Genomic DNA, 19,459 nt, shown 5'->3' on the forward strand with positions numbered 1-19,459 from the left:
GCTCTCCACTCGGAAATAACCGATTGCAGTCAGGTCCGCTCTACTGTGCAGGCGCAGGAGACTTTTGCCTGCACAGTGGAGCGGACCAGACTGCGATCGGTTATGTCTGCCCATTTCGGAGCAGAGAGCCACTACTGCGGCTGCGATGGAGCCGGGAAGGTAAATATTTACATCCCCACCGCTCGGAGAGCTTTGTCGCTGCCGTTGTGGGATGTAGGAGGTCTAGGGAACCCTCGATAGGATGCAGATGCCTTCACCCTACCGAAGCGATTACCACCAAGGGGCATTTTTGTTCTTTACAGATCCACTTTAAGTAGCTCTTTAGTTAAGTATTGCCATTGGATTTGCCATTCAAGCAAGAGAGAGTTTTGTATGATTTAGAAAACGCATACCCCCTTTCAGTGGATGGAATCCTGGGCCAGTTTTCATTGCCTTCTCTTATCTTGTTGACCTGAATTGACAAGGGAGCTATTGGTCTATTGGGAGACTGTTCGTAAACAAAATTTCTGCAAGATGCCAGTTTAGACTCCAGTGCCTGTAACAAGAAATCATAAAAATTAGCACATACAATAACCTCAATAGAAGGTTTAGATAACATTTGCTGCATAAAACAAAATTGGTATTTCCAATACAGGGTAAGCTCAAGTTATGAAACTGCTGAAAAAGCTGCATTTTAATTTGAGTGTAGGGGAAGAAGGGGAGGAACCACATGTTTCTCATACTACGTCTCCAAGAAGAAAAACTCATATTGCACCACCTGAGGACAGATGACAGCTACTGTATATATAGCAAAGAAATGAACAGCGCTACTTAAAAACAGATGAGTGCTTACCTGCAAAAAAAGTGCACACCCCACTCATGGGATTCAAATACACAATGAGCATACACATGACCTGTCTACCACTTGGAGGATGTTAGTTTCACTAACAATTTGCAATTTGTTAGGTACTCGTCCCTCCCACTGTCGAAGAAGTCTTTCCTCCATGGGAGGGGACCTAACACTAACTAAATTCTACCTATGCATATGCATAGCCTGGGCGCGCTACCAGTAAAATTGAGAATTGCGCAAAAAAAAGTGGGCTCAGCGCATCACCAGGCCGCCTCTGAATGGCCTCAGCTCAGAGATGCGCTGAGCCCCCCCAGAAACTGCAAACGCACCTTGAACCCAAACAGAGGCTCTGCATATACACCAAAGGAAAACTATTAAGTGGGAGCAGCTGACCAGAAATAAATCAATCAAACATAGCAAAGAAATGAACAGCGCTTCTTAAAAACAGATGAGTGCTTACCTGCAAAAAAAGTGCACACCCCACTCATGGGATTCAAATACACAATGAGCATACACATGACCTGTCTACCACTTGGAGGATGTTAGTTTCACTAACAATTTGCAATTTGTTAGGTACTCGTCCCTCCCACTGTCGAAGAAGTCTTTCCTCCATGGGAGGGGACCTAACACTAACTAAATTCTACCTATGCATATGCATAGCCTGGGCACGCTACCAGTAAAATTGAGAATTGCGCAAAAAAAAGTGGGCTCAGCGCATCACCAGGCCGCCTCTGAATGGCCTCAGCTCAGAGATGCGCTGAGCCCCCCCAGAAACTGCAAACGCACCTTGAACCCAAACAGAGGCTCTGCATATACACCAAAGGAAAACTATTAAGTGGGAGCAGCTGACCAGAAATAAATCAATCAAACATAGCAAAGAAATGAACAGCGCTTCTTAAAAACAGATGAGTGCTTACCTGCAAAAAAAGTGCACACCCCACTCATGCGTTTGCAGTTTCTAGGGGGGCTCAGCGCATCTCTGAGCTGAGGCCATTCAGAGGCGGCCTGGTGATGCGCTGATCCCACTTTTTTTTGCGCAATTCTCAATTTTACTGGTAGCGCGCCCAGGCTATGCATATGCACAGGTAGAATTTAGTTAGTGTTAGGTCCCCTCCCATGGAGGAAAGACTTCTTCGACAGTGGGAGGGACAAGTACCTAACAAATTGCAAATTGTTAGTGAAACTAACATCCTCCAAGTGGTAGACAGGTCATGTGTATGCTCATTGTGTATTTGAATCCCATGAGTGGGGTGTGCACTTTTTTTGCAGGTAAGCACTCATCTGTTTTTAAGTAGCGCTGTTCATTTCTTTGCTATGTTTGATTGATTTATTTCTGGTCAGCTGCTCCCACTTAATAGTTTTCCTTTGGTGTATATGCAGAGCCTCTGTTTGGGTTCAAGGTGCGTTTGCAGTTTCTGGGGGGGCTCAGTGCATCTCTGAGCTGAGGCCATTCAGAGGCGGCCTGGTGATGCGCTGATCCCACTTTTTCTTCAGCTACTGTATATACTCGAGTATAAGCCGACCGCCCAAATTTTACCTTAAAGAGTAACTGTCAGGCTGCAGAAGCTAATTTAAACCTCTATTCTCCTGTGTTAAACAGTTTAGACAGAAGCCAAAAAGGCATTACTAAAGATAAAAATCTCTCTTACATTTGATGTGTGCTTATCAGCAAAGCTAAGCTCCTAAGGAGGACGCAAGCCGCATTCCATACTGCAAAGCATTCTGGGGCCCTCCCCTCGGCTGCTAAGGAGAAGACGGGATCAAGTTTCAGCAGCTTCTAACTCAGTCCAGCCACAGCACAGATAAATCTCCGGGCAGAGTACACTGCAGGAGTCCGCTATTGTTCCTAGCCACATGGCTCATTAATATTCACTGCACACTGTGTTATTCTGTACGAGCTCCTCTGATCAGTAAGCAGGCAGGACATGACGACACATTTGGCTTCACAAACATGGAACCTGCCATGGGCTGTCAGGAGCATCATTCTCTGCATATACTATATAAAAATTCTGTGAAATCCAAACGTGGACAGTGAAATGCATATGTAATGTAAGTACAGCCAATCTTTAGCTACTGATATATGTGTTTATTTTCTCTGAGACCTTATACCTAACAGCTCCTCTTTAAAACAAACTTTGAAAAAATGATTGACTCGAGTATAAGCCAGGGGAAAGCAATGCAAAGGTCTAAAGTCATTGTCCTGCTAGCCATACACTACACAAGTGTCCAATCCTGAAAAAGGACTGTGCCCCCAGCAAATGCAGCGTAGTTTGAGAGGATATGCGGCCATGACTGTGTCCCCATTCCCCCTCCACAGCAGAGCAGTTTATAAATAAATCCTGTGTGTCTCAGCCAGAGTATCCCCTTTATATAGTGCTGTGTGATTAGGGCACATCTACAGCCATCACTTTACTTTCCACATCTCCATCCAGAGCAGAGCAGTGTATAAGTAAATCCTGCGTGTCTCAGCCAGAGTATCCCCTCTATATAGTGCTTTGTGATTAGGGCACATATGCAGTCACAAGGGTACTCCCTCTAGAGCAGAGTATTATCTAAATAACAGCTATGTCCTCCGAGTGCCTCCTCTGCATATGCAGTGTGGTTTAGCTGATAGTGTCGGCTCTCTCTCCCCCCACCCCTGCTAGAGAGAAGCGGCATGTAAATATCAGCTGTGTGCTGATCTGATTGCCGCTCTCGCTGTGTGCAGAGATATAAACAGCGGTGCGTGCTTCCTCCACTTACTTCCTAAAGTCCGTTCGTGCTGCAGGGATTCCTCTATAGCAGGTCTGATGCCGGCTCATCTCTATGATGGAAGCGCCACTAGATGGAGTCATGGAGATGAGCCGGCTTTAGAGCAGCTATAGAGCAATCTCTGCAGCACGAACGGACTTTAGGAAGTGGAGGAAGCACGCACCGCTGTTTATATCTCTGCACACAGCGAGAGCGGCAATCAGATCAGCACACAGCTGATGTTTACATGCCGCTTCGCTCTGGCAGGGGGTGGGGAGGGGGGGGGGAGAGCAGACACTGTCAGTGCGGCTAAACCACACTGCAATATGCAGGGGTGGCACTCGGGGGACATAGCTGTAATTTAGATAATACTCCGCTCTAGAGGGGGAGAATTAGAAAACCTTTATGACTACGTATGTGCCCTAATCACCCATAACTATATAGAGGGGGTTACTGGGTAGGGGGCAATGGCATGGTGATTCTTGTATAAGCTGACCACCCCACACACACACACTTTTGGACCACTTTTTTGATCGCAAAAATTCAGCTTCTACACGAGTATATACGGTATGTAAATCATTGCTTTATGACAATGTGGGGCAGACATGCATCCAAAATTGCTGATTTATAACAGGTCTCTAGCTACCAATTAAAAAGGGTTTAAAGCCGTTGTAATGAAGCTGGGCAAAATATAAAGTATTGGCCCTTTACCAGTATAAATTGCATAGTATATACTCGCAAGCAAGCCGAATTTTTGACCCCCCAAAAGTGGGCAAAAAGTTGGGGGGTCGGCTTGCTTGCGAGTCTCGTTTTGGAAGGCCGCCTCCCCCCGCCCCGTGTCCGCCGCTGCTATTATTAGCTTACTGAGTGGCTTCCTCTATTCCCCTCTCTGTCTCCCGGCATGTAAATAGCTCACAGCAGCTCGCTCCACGGCGGCTGCTGTGTGATGACAGGAAGCTGGAGGCAGAGCGGTTTCCATAGTAACGGCGATACACATCGCCGTTACAGGAAACCGCTCTGCCTCCAGCTTCCTGTCATCACACAGCAGCCGCCGTGGAGGGAGCTGCTGTGAACTATCTACATGCCGGGAGACGGAGAGGGGAATAGAGGAAGCCGCTCAGTAAGCTAATAGCAGCGGCGGCCGCGGGGAGGGGGGGCGAGTTGGGTGAGGCGGAGGCACTATACTAGGGCACTAAACTGGCTATACCGAGCACTATACTAGCTATACTTGGGCACTAAACTAGCTATACCGAGCACTATACTAGCTATACTTGGGCACTAAACTGGCTATACCGAGCACTATACTACCTATGCTGAGCACTATACTAGCTATACTGAGCACTATACTAGCTATACCGAACACTATACTAGCTATACTGGGGCACTATACTAGCTATACCGAGCACTATACTACCTATACTGTGCACTATACTAGCTATAAAGGGAGGGGGGACACCAAGAGCCCAATAGTGTGATATTGTATAGATGATAATTAATAATGAGTAATATAACAATTTAATACTCACAAACCAGGGTTACCATTAGGCAACCACTGTGAAGGCAGGTGGGGAGATTAACCTGACCCCACTCAGGATTAAAAGTCGCTCTCTGTAGATGGGAAGAAGATGGGTACAACCCTCCACCAAGGGTGGACTTAGCAATATGTAGAAGCTTTCCAGAGGCGCCAATAGAATAAAAGTCACTTAAACGAGCTTAAAACCGATGGGGCAGTGGTGGGCCTATCCCATCCATGCGGACAAAGCAAACAAAGGAAGGACTGTGGCATCAACAGTCAAACAACAATTTATTTATACTCCACAGTAAAAATAGGCAACGCGTTTCACGGGCTCAATCCCGCTTCATCAGGCCAATGAAAAAAGGAGCATACAGCTGAAAACAAAGTGTCAGAGGACATAGTGTAAGGCAGGTTTTGTGAGTATCGCTCATGTTCACAAACAATTCAATGTCAAAACATAACTATATGAACATCAAAACATATTCAGAGGTACTTATTATGCAACACTCTTAAATCATGCAATTCTATGCAAAGTGATTTTATGCAGAACATTTTCATGTAGAAAACTCAGGATTTAGCCTATTAGCTCTACTGGCCACTGTATTCCTTTTGCTTTTCATGCAACAGTTATAAATAGAGGTACATTTGATCAGGTGAATAAATGCATGTAAATTAATATGTTCCTTAATGGGATCAAGTGGTATATAATAATAAATGGGAGCTACCTGTTGATTCAGTATTGGGTCTAAATTTAAAGAAAGACGGGGGAGGGCAAACGTGTCACCAAGAGAGGTAAAAACGTATTTACAGCTAAAAGGACAAAGAGTAAAAATATATAGAGTAAAAATATGGAGTAAAAATACAGAACAAAAATATAAAGTAAAAAAAAAATATATATATATATATATATATACACATATTATTATCTATAGAATATAGGGTAAACATATGTATTATTACCAGGATGAGGACGAGGTCAATCAAAGTATAATAGTACTAGAAATGGTAGTGATAATGATCTCTGTTAAACAATAAAACAATAGAACAATAAGACAATCAAACAACAGACCAGCATTGCCTGAACACTGGCTTACCTTAACAGCATCAAAACCACACTGAGCGCCTCTGTAATCACATAGAATGCTCCAGTGTCTTAAGAAGGGGGAGTGTAAGCTTTTCCACCAATCAGCAACTGCCATGTGGAACGTATGATGTCATTGCTGTGGGGCGGAGTAGAGATGGAAAAGTACCAAGTGTGAAAACTTACACACTGGCGTGATGGCTGCTGCCTATAGTGGCTACATAGTGTAATGGTCAAGGGCTCTGCCTCCAACACAGGCGACCCAGGTTCAAATCCCGGCACAGCAAGCCAGCACCCAATTTAGTTTTTGGACATCAGTAATAATGAGGTAAACAAACATTTTGGAGTGTGAGGGAGATAACGTGGTAATAAAAAGTTTATAAAAAATGTGTAAATAATAATAATAATAATAATAAAAATGTATATATATATATATATATATATATATATATATATATATATATATATATATATATATATATATATATATATATATATATATATATATATATATATATATATATATATATATATAAAAAATAATAATAATAAATAATAAAAATAAATAAATAAATTTAAAATTAATAATACTAATAATAATAATAATAAAAAGAGAGCGACATTTAAAAACTATAGCGGCTATATGTGGATCCAACATTCAGTAAACCTTTTCCAGTACTTCATTCAGTCCTTCTGGAATAAGGGTTTTGAGTACTTGGATCCAATACATTTCTCTTTTTTTGAGATTTTCATGGGCGTTGGGTGTAGTCTCACCAATAGAGTCAATCAAGGTTATGGAGAAGGAGTCTGGGTTACTGTGGTGGTGTGAATGAAAATGCCTGGAGACACTGTGGAAGGGAAATTTATTTAAGATGTTTCTCTTGTGCTGTCCTATCCTGTTACGTGCCATTTGTGTTGTCCTGCCCACATACTGGAGACGACAGGCACAGGTTATGACGTAAATGATATATTTTGATAGGCAAGTGTTGTTCTGTTTGATGGAATATTGAATACCTGTGGCTGTGGAATGAAACACTGGGGTATTGGTAACAAACTGGCATGCAGAACATCTGGGGCTTCTACAAGGGTGAGAGCCTGGTTCGATCGGGGACATGGTAAGAGTGGGAGCTGGAGGTGGTGTATGGAGACGACTGGGGGCTAGGAGATTCCGGAGATTGGGAGCTCTCCTATAAGCGATTGCTGGTTTGGATGGTAAAATTGTTTTAAGATAGGGGTCTTGTAGAAGGATTTCCCATCTATTATGAAGAATCTTTTTAATGTTTTGATGTTCTTTGTTGTATCTTGTGATAAACCGTGGTGGTGGGTCTGATGTGGTCGGAGAGGAGGACGGTGGAGCTAGGTTCATAGATTTTGCTCTCCGACTGGCGTCTCTAATCAGTTTTCTAGGATATTTACGAGCTGTGAATTTTTTGGTCAGTAATTTAGATTGTTCCTCATAGTCAATATTTTCAGTACAGTTACGGTAAATACGTTTAAACTGACAATATGGGGTATTGAGTGTCCACGGCCGGTGATGATAACTGTTAAAGTGGATGTAGTTATTGGAATCGACTGTTTTAAAAAAGGTTTTGGTTTTAATGGTATTAGACTCGATGAAGATGGTCAAGTCTAGAAAATCAATGGTTGTGGAGTGATGTGACGTAAATTCTAGTCCGGCTGAGTTACTGTTGAGAAGTTGAATGAAAATGGGGATAAGGGATGTGTCGCCTTTCCAAATGAAGATTAAATCATCTATGTAGCGCTTGTAAAATACAATATTATTGATGAATAATTGATTGTGTTGTAGAAGTTGATTTTCCAATAGGCCCATTGTAAGGTTAGCATAAGATGGTGCAAATGAGCTGCCCATTGCAGTACCACTAATCTGATGATAGAATTGGTTATGGAAAGAAAAAACGTTATTTTCCAGAATGAATTCAGTGCAATGCAATAAGAATTGTTGTTGAATAACGGGCATGGATGGAATCGTGGAAAGGAAGTATTGAATAGCTGAAAGTCCAAATTGGTGTGGGATGTTGGTATAGAGAGAGGATATGTCACAGGTGAGCCAGTGAAAATCAGGGGACCAATTTATGTCGGACAGGAGCTGTATGAGATGTTGAGAATCTCTAAGATAGGAGGGTAGATTTCGGACCAGGGGCTGTAGGTGTTGGTCTAGAAAACGTGATAAATTGCTGCTCATGGAATCTATCCCTGCTATTATCGGCCTACCAGGTGGTTTTTGGAGATTCTTATGTATCTTGGGTAAGTAATAAAAAAATGGAGTTTTAGGCTGTAAATTTATAATAAAGTTTCTTTCATTTTTACTGACTATGTTATGGAGGAAAGCCTGGTTTATGAATTCTTTAAGGGTGTTGTTCAATGTGGGGGTAGGGTCCAGAGTAAGTTTAGCATAATGTCTTGTGTCATTCAGAAGTCTGTAAGCTTCTTCAATGTAATCGGTTCTGTTTAGGATCACAATGCCCCCGCCTTTGTCGGCTGGTTTGATTATAAGTTCTGTGTTGTTTTGGAGGGTTTTAAGTGCAAATTTTTCTCTATGGGTAAGGTTACTATTAAGAATGAGGTTGGAGGACTGTGAGTTTTGGAGGTCACTGAGTACCATGGTATAGAATGTCTCAATAAAGTTGCCTTTAGAGGCTGTGGGGTAGAAACGAGATCTCCCCTTCAAGTTAGTGGTGATACATTTTTCCAGTTCTAATTCAAGGGGGTTTATGGATACAGTCGGTAAAGTGTCATTATTAGTAATGATCATAGCAGTCGATTCAGGGAGTTTCTGGTGTTTGATTTCGAAATGTCTTTTTAAGGTGAGCTTGCGTATAAACGCATTGAGATCGGTAAAAACTTCAAACATGTTTGGAGCATTGACTGGACAGAAGGAGAGTCCTTTCTCCAGTAATGTGGTCTCATGTTTGGTGAGGATGTGGTCTGACAAATTGAAGATGCATTTGATATTTTCGGTGTTGGGTGTATTTGGGATGGGTATTGGGACAGTGTTTGTGTCTCTATTTTTCTTTTTACTCTTTCCTATAATACTATACTAGCTATACCTGGCACTATACTACCTATACCGAGCACTATACTAGCTATACTGGGCACTATACTACCTATACTGGGCACTTCACTAGCTATACTGGGCACTATACTAGCTATACTGGGCACTATACTAGCTACACTGGGGCACTATACTACCTATACTGTGCACTATACTAGCTATACCGGGCACTATACTAGCTATACCGGGCACTATACTAGCTATACTGGGCACTACCTACCCATACTGGCCACTATACTAACTATACTGGGACACACTGGGGGGGATCACACGGCCAGCATTTCCTACCCCCGGCTTATATGAGGGTCAATCATTTTTTTCCTGGTTTTTCAGGAAAAAGTTGGGGGGGGGGGGTCGGCTTATATGCGGGTCGGCTTGCTTGCGAGTATATACGGTAATTCCACATGCTCAATTCCTAAGGGACAAATGATACAGGGTAGCCAGAAAAACAAACCCTGAAGTGAGAAGGAATTGGAGGTCTTGTGTTTATTCAGTTCACAAAGTGGTACTTCAAGACTAAAAAGCAACACTGCATAGCTCTGATAGATTTGCTATAGCCATGTTACATTATGAATTACTTTAGATTGTAAGCCTTTGGCAGGGTTCCCCTCCCCCTTAGTGTCATCTTTAATCTAGCATCCCACCAATGACATCCTTCCCATGCACTAAGTTAAATAATAAATTATAAAGGGTGTGTTGGATATCTATTGCTCTAGACCGGTCTACGCAGCCAACTGGCCACCATTAGTACACACAGCGAATGCTTCTCCTTTTTGACTTCCACATGTCTAGTGAAATAGCTGCACCTGTGTGGAAGAGTCACCTGATTGAACACCAAGGGAAGATTAGACCCTCACAAAGCACTGATTGTAAAGTATGCCTCACTATTCAATTGCATTAATGGAACCTGGCTTTAATAATTAAACTTACCCCAACTTTCCGGAGGAGATCTCCTACTATGTTCAATGCAGATATCCGTGCAGATGGTGTTAATGGCGTGCCGCTGTAGCCATCATCCATGCCTGATAAAATAAGAAAAAATAAACACTACGTTAAAACTGAAACTGTAATACAACAGTAATACACTTTCCAAGCATATTCTATAACCACTTCAGGACCAAATGAATTTACACATATCAGCACTGCTTCCATTTGCCAATAACTTTATTACTACTAATCACACCTTAATGATCTATATATTGTTTTTTTCAGGAAAAATTAAGCTTTTAGTGCTTGACAATTTTGTTTAGTAATTAACTTATTTTCAATGGATTTTAACCACTTCATAGGGGTTTTTACCCTAACGGACAAAATCAACTTTCACCTGTCAGTGCTCCTCCCTTTTACTCGCCAATAACATTATTACTACTTATCACAACAAAATCATCTATATCTTGTTTTTTGCCACCAATTAGGCTGTGGGTAGTACATTTTGCTAAGAATTTTTTTTATTCTAAATGCATTTTAATAGGAAAAAGGAAAAAAAAATTATTATTTCTCAGTTTTCGGTCATTATAGTTTTAAAATAAAACGTTCTCCTGTGGATAAAATCCACACGTTATTTGCCCAATTGTCCCGATTACTACACCGTTTAAATTATGTCCCTATCACAATGTACGGCAACAATATTTTATTTGGACTTATAGGTGTTATTTTTCGGTTTTGTTTTTTGTCCGGTCCATAATTACAAGCCCCTATGTAGTACTTTGTGGCCACTAGATAGCACAAGTGATCACTCCTGCTTTATAGGAATTTTTTTTTTTTTTTTTTTTTTTTTTTTACACATTTAAATAAACTGTGACTCTTTCCTGTTTTATGAATGGACGTGGCCATTCATTCCAGGCATTGCGATTGGGTAGAGGACCGCTCAGACCTGCGCGTACACGTGCAGAGCGGCGGCGGGAGCCTGAACACACTCTGAACAAACCATCCCCAGTGTCAAGTATGGTGGTGGCAGCATCATGCTCTGGTGGTGCTTCTCTTCAGCAGGGACAGGGAAGCTGGTCAGTGTTGATAGGAAGATGGATGGAGCCAAATACAGGGCAATCTTGGAAGAAAACGTCTTAGAGTCTGCAAAAGACTTGAGACTGGGGCGGAGGTTCACCTTCCAGCAGGACAACGACCCTAAACAGGGCAACAATGGAATGGTTTAAAACAAAACCTATCCATGTGTTAGAATGGCCCAGTAAAAGTTCTGATCTAAATCCAATCGAGAATCTGCGTCAAGATCTGAAAACTGCTGTTCACAAACGCTGTCCATCTAATCCAACTGAGCTGAAGCTGTTTTGAAAAGAAGAATGGGGAAGGATTTCAGTCTCTAGATGTGCAAAGCTAGTAGTGACATACCCTAAAAGGCTGGCAGCTGTCAATGCAGCAAAAGGTGGTTCTACAAAGTATTGACTCAGGGGGCTGAACAATTCCGCACACCCCACTTTGCAGTAAAAAAAAAAAAAAAAAAAAGTGTAAGTGTGTGTGTGTGCGTGCCACTTTGTATTGGTCTTTCACATGGAATTCCAGTAAAATTGTTTCATGTTTGTGGCAGTAATATGACAAAATGTGGAAAACTTAAAGGGGGCCAAATACTTTTGCAAACCACTGTAGGTCTCAGCTTTGCTAAAACTTTCCCAAATTTTACCATAACTTTGAAAAGGACTTATGTTTGATTGAGTTTGTCCGTACCTATTTTTTTATGTGATGTGATAAGTGTCCAAGCTTTAAGACCCATCAAAAGGTATTCTACAACTAGTCACGGTTTAAAGAGAATCTGTATTGTTAAAATCGCAGAAAAGTAAACATACCAGTGCGTTAGGGGACATCTCCTATTACCCTCTGTCACAATTTCGCCGCTCCTCGCCGCATTAAAAGTGGTTAAAAACCGTTTTAAAAAGTTTGTTTATAAACAAACAAAATGGCCACCAAAACAGGAAGTAGGTTGATGTACAGTATGTTCACACATAGAAAATACATCCATACACAAGCAGGCTGTATACATCCTTCCTTTTGTATCTCAAGAGATCATTATACACAGGCAGTGTGCATAGAGGGGCCAGGAGGGGGGAGATGCATCACAGAACCACAACACTGAAGAACTTGGCAGCCTTCCAGACACAGGCTGACAAGTCTGACAAGAGAGAGATAAGTTGATTTATTACAGAGATGGTGATAGTAGAACGTGCTGCAGTAAGCCAGAACACATTAGAATAGCTTTTGGAACTTGTAGGATGATAAAAAACAGGATGTAATTTTTGTTACGGAGTCTCTTTAAATGATACACATGTGCCTCATTTAGTAACAAACTGGTGGTGCATTCTCCACAAATACACTGGATGTTTAAAAATGTCCAGTTAAGTGGTTAAAAGAGTAGCATCACCAATTTAACAAAAAACAAAACCAAAGACACTTCAAGATAGATGTTCACACACACCTTGCTGAGATACAAACATATGTAATGCACAGGATATTTGAGATAGGAGTTTTCAATAACTCAAACGGATACATATAAGAATTTTTTTAATCCTATCCTTAAATATACAGAAAATGTAAAGCAGCCTACACTTATTGTCCCACCTCTGGTCTGGCTTTAAACACCCCAGTCACACAGCACAGGCATCATGAAAAGCTGTATCCACTTCACACTAGCATGCAGTGAAGCAGCACAACTTGTGCAGAGCCACGCCCCAGCTATCCGGTTGTACAGCATAATGCCTTGTACATCGTAAGGCAACACGCTTGTTATAAGCTAACAGATGCTTTTGTTTTTTACTGCCTGAGGAAGCGGGCTGATGCCCCACAAAACATATTGCAAAAATATTTGAAGTACAAAAAGAATTTTGATGACCGTATTTTGCAGAATCATTTATGGGGAGTTAAGATCTACTTTACCCTCATGGGTTTAATTTTTTTTTTTCCACTTTTTGGTGGCTCTGTTTTTTCTGTACACATCTTATAGCTGTCAGTTCTAACTGAGCCAAGCGACTCCCTCCCCACCCCCATACAAAAAAATTATACATAAAAAAAATTAAGCTTAGCTCCAGCTTTTTAAAAAGCCTACAAATTTGCAATCCACATCACTTACTGGGCTCATTGAGAGGAATGTGAGTGAGCTGTTCTAAGCCTTTTGTAACAAAAAAGACAAAACAACCACCACAACACCACACTTAGCTTGACCTAGCAGCGCTTTAGGGCGCAGACACACTATAAGCGCTTTTCTGAGTCCTTTTTGGCCTCCAGCGCTTTTAAAAAAATGCCCCAATTGACTTACATTAAAATTGTGGTAAAAAAAAACGAACGATTTTACCACGGTTTTAATACAAGTCAATGGGAGTGTTTTTTTTAAAAAGATCTCAAAGCTCTGGAGGTCAAAAAGCGCTCAGAAAAAAAGCACTTCTAGTGTGGGTCTGAGCCCTTAAGTTGCCTAAAGATTATGCTGGCATTCTAAGATAATATCAAGACTTTTTTTGGGGAGAGAAGACAGAAGCATTGCAATGTTTTTCCAAGTGTTGGTACAAGCAAATCACTAGCAACCAAGAGACAAATGGTCACTTCAGCAAAGTCATTCTACTTACTTGCCCTGGATTGCCTTGGTGAACACCGTGCAGAGAAGGCTCCTCTGTGACCTACAGGTGTTGATGGTATAGGCACGGAAGCCTGCACAGCTGTGTCAATGCGCTCAGTTACTGGACTTCCACTTGAAAGGGGTTTAAGCTTCTCTTGCTTTTGTTGTACTGCTAGCTCTTGCCGCAAGTCTAAATGTTCAAAAGGAAAAAAAAAAAAAAAGGAACTGAAATATCTATTTAAAGGATACCTCCAGCATGCTGAATAATGCATTTACTGTTACTCATTTTAAGAGAGGTACAATCTACTTCTAAAAGTAAACTTACTCACCCCGCTTGCTCGTTAAACAGTAACTCTTATACCCCACCCCCATCAGCAAAACCACAATTTGATGATGGACAGGGGACACAGAAAAAAAATGTAATGTGGAGGTGAGAAAGCAAAGTAACTGAAAGTGATGGAGAGAGAAAGAAAAAAAATGGTGGTAAATGCAGAGAGAATGAGAACAAAAAAACTGAGTCAGAAATTCCACGGATCTTCTTAGCCCATGACTTACCTTTCCCTGCATTAGGAGCACCAACTACAAGTTTGCTGTCCTAGGATAGAAGGTCTTTGCAAAATAGTAGCAGAAGCTACTCCAATAATGCATTACTTCAGGTCAGTAATGATCTATCTAAAGAAAGATATTTCCAAGCATCACAGCCAAGTGAGTTGGTTGTACAGAAGAAACTTTCCTAACTGTTAAAAGGAAACCAGAGATGAACACGTCGGCACAAAAGAGACATATCCCCCCGATAGATTTTACAAAATAAATACTATACCTGGTATTTTCACCTCTCTGGTGTGCCTTGTGTGTTTTTTTTTTTATATATACTAAAAACGCCATGCAAAACACAGTTCACCAGAAAAGCATATTTAGTGGGCTGTGTGCAAAATGAAATCACCATTTCTAAAAACCTAGCAAATATAGATTAAAAAAAATAGCTCCTTCATTGGCACCAGCAGCTCCTCCCATCTCACAGCTCTGTGATGCTGCAATATACAGAACAGGAAAGCAGAGCCAGAAGTGGGCAGGCTTGGGCTTGAAAATACATCAGAGAAGACAGACTCCGCTATAATGATTCCTGAGCAAAGCCAGACTGAATGCTCAGTCCGGGATTTTATCAGTGCTGATAAGCAGGCTGAGCAGTGATGGATGAAACAGAACAGGGTAGGTGTTTTCTCTAATGTTCCCACTGATAGATATATATATATATATATATATATATATATATATATATATATATATATATATATATATATATATATATATATATATATATATATATATATATATATATATATATATATATATATAGTAAATACATGAGGGTGCCTCGTCTAATACACTCTAAAGAGGAACTGTAACCAGGGCTTGAACTTCATCCCAATCAGTAGCCGATTACCCTTTTCCCATGAGTAATCTTTACCTTTTCTCAAACAGATCATCAGGGGGCTCTGTATGGCTGATATTGTGGTGAAACACCTAGGTACTGAAATCACACTGTGGGGAAATTGTTGCATTGTGGGAAATAACAGCTATTTAACACTGCCAAGCAACCAGTATCTCCTTCCACAGACATCACCTGCCAGCAGTAAAGATGTCGCCATGTGATAAATTTCAGAATGTAAATCAGGGAGAGGAAAGATTTTACAATGGGCACACACTGACTAAATCCTGTATAAAATATTTAACTACTTCAAGAACGCCCCACGCCAATGAGCGTGGTCGCGGCGGCAGCCCCAAGACCGCCTAACGCCAGTTGGTGTCAGGTCCTGGAGCCGGCTACTGAAGGAGATCGCACGCAGGGTGCACGTGCATCTCCTTCTCGGGGGCGGAGCTCCATCCCGTCTTCAGTTTCCGAGCAGCTATCGCTGCTTGGGAGACTGTTACACGGCGATCGCCATCTATTTACACAGTACAGCCCTGTGATCAGCAGCCGCGCTGTACTGGGGACAGCTGTGTGACACTGCTGTCCCCTGGGGGACAAGAGAGCGATTGGCTCTCATAGGCAGAAGCCTGACAGACCTCGAGGGCACAGGATGGCTGCAGGGGGCTGGTAGATGCCCCAGGTAAGTGAATTTTTTTTTTGCCAGAGTTAAAGGTTCCATTAAGTTTAAAAACCACCTCCGGTCTTCTAACAAGCAATTATATTTCGCCTTCCAGAGCGACACCAAAAAGCATTACTAATTTACCTCTTGTTTCGTCTTTCAATCTTTGGATACACTCCAGGTTATTTTCCTTCTCATCCAGCTCACTTTCAAGGAAGGCATTTCTCTCAATTGCCAAATTCAAACGTTGCTCAAAATCCTCCAGAGACATGATAGTGGCTCTGTGGAAAAATACACATACATCAGCATACAAGCAGAATATAAGCAGAAAGCATTGCCACCAGGTTCAGCAGCTGGGATGGTCACAGGCCCCTATAGCTGCTTATTGGTTGTGGAATTAACAGAACTAGGCGATTAGATAATTGATTTGCAAGCATATCTGCTGTGATAAATTATCACCCTGGTAGATTGACAGTATGCTACCATGATTTAGGTGCTCTGAAGAGTACCTGTAGGCAGTCCATTTAAATGATTTAGACTACAGAAAATGTAGGCAGTTTGCTGGCAGGTTCTAGGCACTCTACAGAGTGCCTAGGCAGTGTGCTACCTGTTCTGGAAAGTAAATGTTTTTTCCTACATGGTGGTGACAAAAAAAACTGTACCCCATACTCCAGATGTGGCATAACAAGTGATTTATACAGAAGGGAGTAGTACACGTGATTTTATTTCCAGGTTTAAGTATCCCAGAACTGTATGTGTAACTAACTGCTGCTGATTGGCATTATACAGTGTATTGCAAAAGTATTCGGCCCCCTTGAAGTTTTCCACAATTTGTCATATTACTGCCATAAACATGAATCAATTTTATTGGAATTCCACATGAAAGACCAACCCAAAGTGGAACGAAAATCATACAGGATTCCAAACATTTTTTACAAATAAATAACTGCAAAGTGGGGTGTGCATAATTATTCAGCCCCCTTTGATCTGAGTGCAGCCCGTTGCCTATAGACATTGCCTGATGAGTGCTAATGACTAAATAGAGTGCACCTGTGTGTAATCTAATGTCAGTACAAATACAGCTGCTCTGTGAGGGCCTCAGAGGTTGTCTAAGAATATTGGGAGCAACAACACCGTGAAGTCCAAAGAATACACAAGACAGGTCCAAGACAGGTCAGGGATCAAGTTATGGAGAAATTTAAAGCAGGCTTAGGCTACAAAAAGATTTCCAAAGCCTTGAACATCCCAAGGAGCACTGTTCAAGCGATCATTTAGAAATGGAAGGAGTATGGCACATCCACCTAAACTCACAGGCTGAACAAGGAGAGCGCTGATCAGAAATGCAGTCAAGAGGCCCATGGTGACTCTGGACGAGCTGCAGAGATCTACAGCTCAGGTGGGAGACTCTGTCCATAGGACAACTATTAGTCGTGCATTGTACAAAGTTGGCCTTTATGGAAGAGTGGCAGGAAGAAAGGCATTGTTAACAGAAAGCATAAAAAGTCCCGTTTGCAGTTTGCCACAAGCCATGTGGGGGACACAGCAACCATGTGGAAGAAGGTGCTCTGGTCAGATGAGACCAAAATGGAACTTTTTGGCCAAAATGCAAAACGCTATGTGTGGCAGAAAACACTGCACATCACTCTGAACACACCTCAAAGCTCTGCCTCTTCAAGGAAGTCAAGCCCTGCGTTGGGATTGTGGAGATTCAACATAGGATATAATGCTAAAAACTATTTAAAAAAAAAAACAAAACAAACAAAAAAAAAAAAACACGACTTCAGAGTCTATCTAATGCTGAATAACATTAAATTTCATCAGTTATATGCCTGCCCAGATGGCACTATTGTCAAGATCCTGATGCAATGTTTCACTGTCCTGCTTGGTGTTTATAATTCTGCATAATTTTGCACCTGCAAACATGGCAACCTTACTTTTTATTTAGTCTACTAGAGCATTAATACATTTTTTTGTCCGCAGTTCATGCCGGATGACGTCCGTGCAAGCAGATGCCGACCTTTTGAGGTTGGCATCTGCACCGGAGGGGACCGGGAGCCACTAGAGCTGCGGTGAAGGCACAGGACGGCTGCAGGAAGCCCGAGGTAAGTGGATTTTTTTATTTCAATTGTGCTCGGATCTACCCTTTAAAGCGGAATTTCACCATAAAAAAAAAAAAAAAATCACATTTCAACAGCAATTGGTCTGAGTGTATTAAGTGCTAAAGATGCTAATCCTGCATTCAAAACTTTCTGCTGTTATGGTTTGGAGTTATCACATACCTTATGAGCACTGGCCCTTTAATAGCCATTGCCAAACAGTTGCATGCTGGGGGTTCTTTAGACCTATAATATATTCCTCCTCTTACCTTTATTTCCCTGCCTAGCAGTGACTGTGTGTGTGTGTGTGTGTGTGTGTGTGTGTGTGTGTGTGTGTGTGTGTGTGTGTGTGTGTGTGTGTGTGTGTGTTTTGCAGAAGTATTCGGCAGGGCTGTGGAGTCGGTCCAAAAATCCGACTCCTCAGTTTAGGATTCCACCGACTCCGACTCCTCTAATTTGCATATTACAATTTTGTTGATTAAAAGTATGTAACATGAAATTCGTCTCTTAACTGCCAACGCTTAGGAATTTTACAAGACAACTGAAGTGAGAAGGATATGTAGACTACTATATTTATTCCCTTTAGACTAAAACTAGTCCTTGGTAAGAGTACTTGTAAAAGGTACAAACCGGAACAAAGAACATCTATCAGGCCCTAGGCAATATAAGTGTGGGTACATGTAAGAATGATGTGCAGGTACTCTGCAGGGGAATGAGGGGATTCTTCCTCTATTACACATTCTTCATGCACAATCTGAACAAGGTTTATGGGTGACAGACAACACCTCTGTGTTCAATGTGCACAGCATTCTCAGTGGATTCCCTGCAGCTCTGTGGGGAGTGCATATGTAGAGTATAGTACTACTGTGTAACAAAGTAAACCTGAGACAGATGAAATTAAAGTTTTATACATACCTGCGGCTTCCTCCAGCCGCCTTCAGTATAATCAGTCCCTCGTTGTCCTCCTCCACCACCTGGATCTTCTGCTATGAGTCCAGGTACTTGAGCCAGTCTGGCGTAGTGCGCATGCACACACTCCGCCGCCAGGAGCATACTACACCTGTGCAGCACTATTGCGCAGGTGCAGAATGTTCCTGGCTGTGGGAGCGGCATGCGGCCGGACAGCGCTGACTGGCTGAATTACCAGGACTCATAGCAGAAGATCCGGGTGGTGGAGGACAGCGAGGGACTGATTAGCCTGAAGGGGGCTGGAGGAAGCCCCAGGTATGTATAAAACTTTACTTTTCATCCGTCTCAGGTACCCTTTAAACCAAACCAAATTTTAACATATCAAATTATTTGATTTAATCAGCAAAGGGAGTGCATACATTTGCATAAATCAGCATCAGTGCAGAATTATTTCCATCTCATTGACCATCTCTATTAGTGACACACCTACACATCAGGCTTTATTCTTACAGCATAGATGTTATTTAGTATATATAAGAGATTCCTGTGTACACATCATATATACAATCACAATCAGATA

At 41.8% G+C, this 19,459-nt stretch overlaps 1 protein-coding gene across 3 annotated transcripts in view; it reads right to left on the reverse strand.

The window, feature by feature from the left end:
- The window catches only part of NDE1 (nudE neurodevelopment protein 1), a 136,848-nt gene that overhangs the window by 51,475 nt on the left and 65,914 nt on the right, over nucleotides 1-19,459 (reverse strand). For all 3 annotated transcript variants that reach the window (XM_068244772.1, XM_068244771.1, XM_068244773.1), the window contains exons 5-8: nucleotides 16,019-16,155; nucleotides 13,795-13,974; nucleotides 10,160-10,251; nucleotides 393-535 (exon numbers count right to left, since the gene is read on the reverse strand). In XM_068244772.1, the coding sequence (XP_068100873.1) occupies nucleotides 393-535; nucleotides 10,160-10,251; nucleotides 13,795-13,974; nucleotides 16,019-16,155 (552 nt within the window). The remainder of the gene's footprint in view (nucleotides 1-392; nucleotides 536-10,159; nucleotides 10,252-13,794; nucleotides 13,975-16,018; nucleotides 16,156-19,459) is intronic.

This window comes from Hyperolius riggenbachi, chromosome 7, assembly GCF_040937935.1.
Source record: "Hyperolius riggenbachi isolate aHypRig1 chromosome 7, aHypRig1.pri, whole genome shotgun sequence".
Classification (NCBI taxonomy): Eukaryota; Metazoa; Chordata; class Amphibia; order Anura; family Hyperoliidae; genus Hyperolius; species Hyperolius riggenbachi.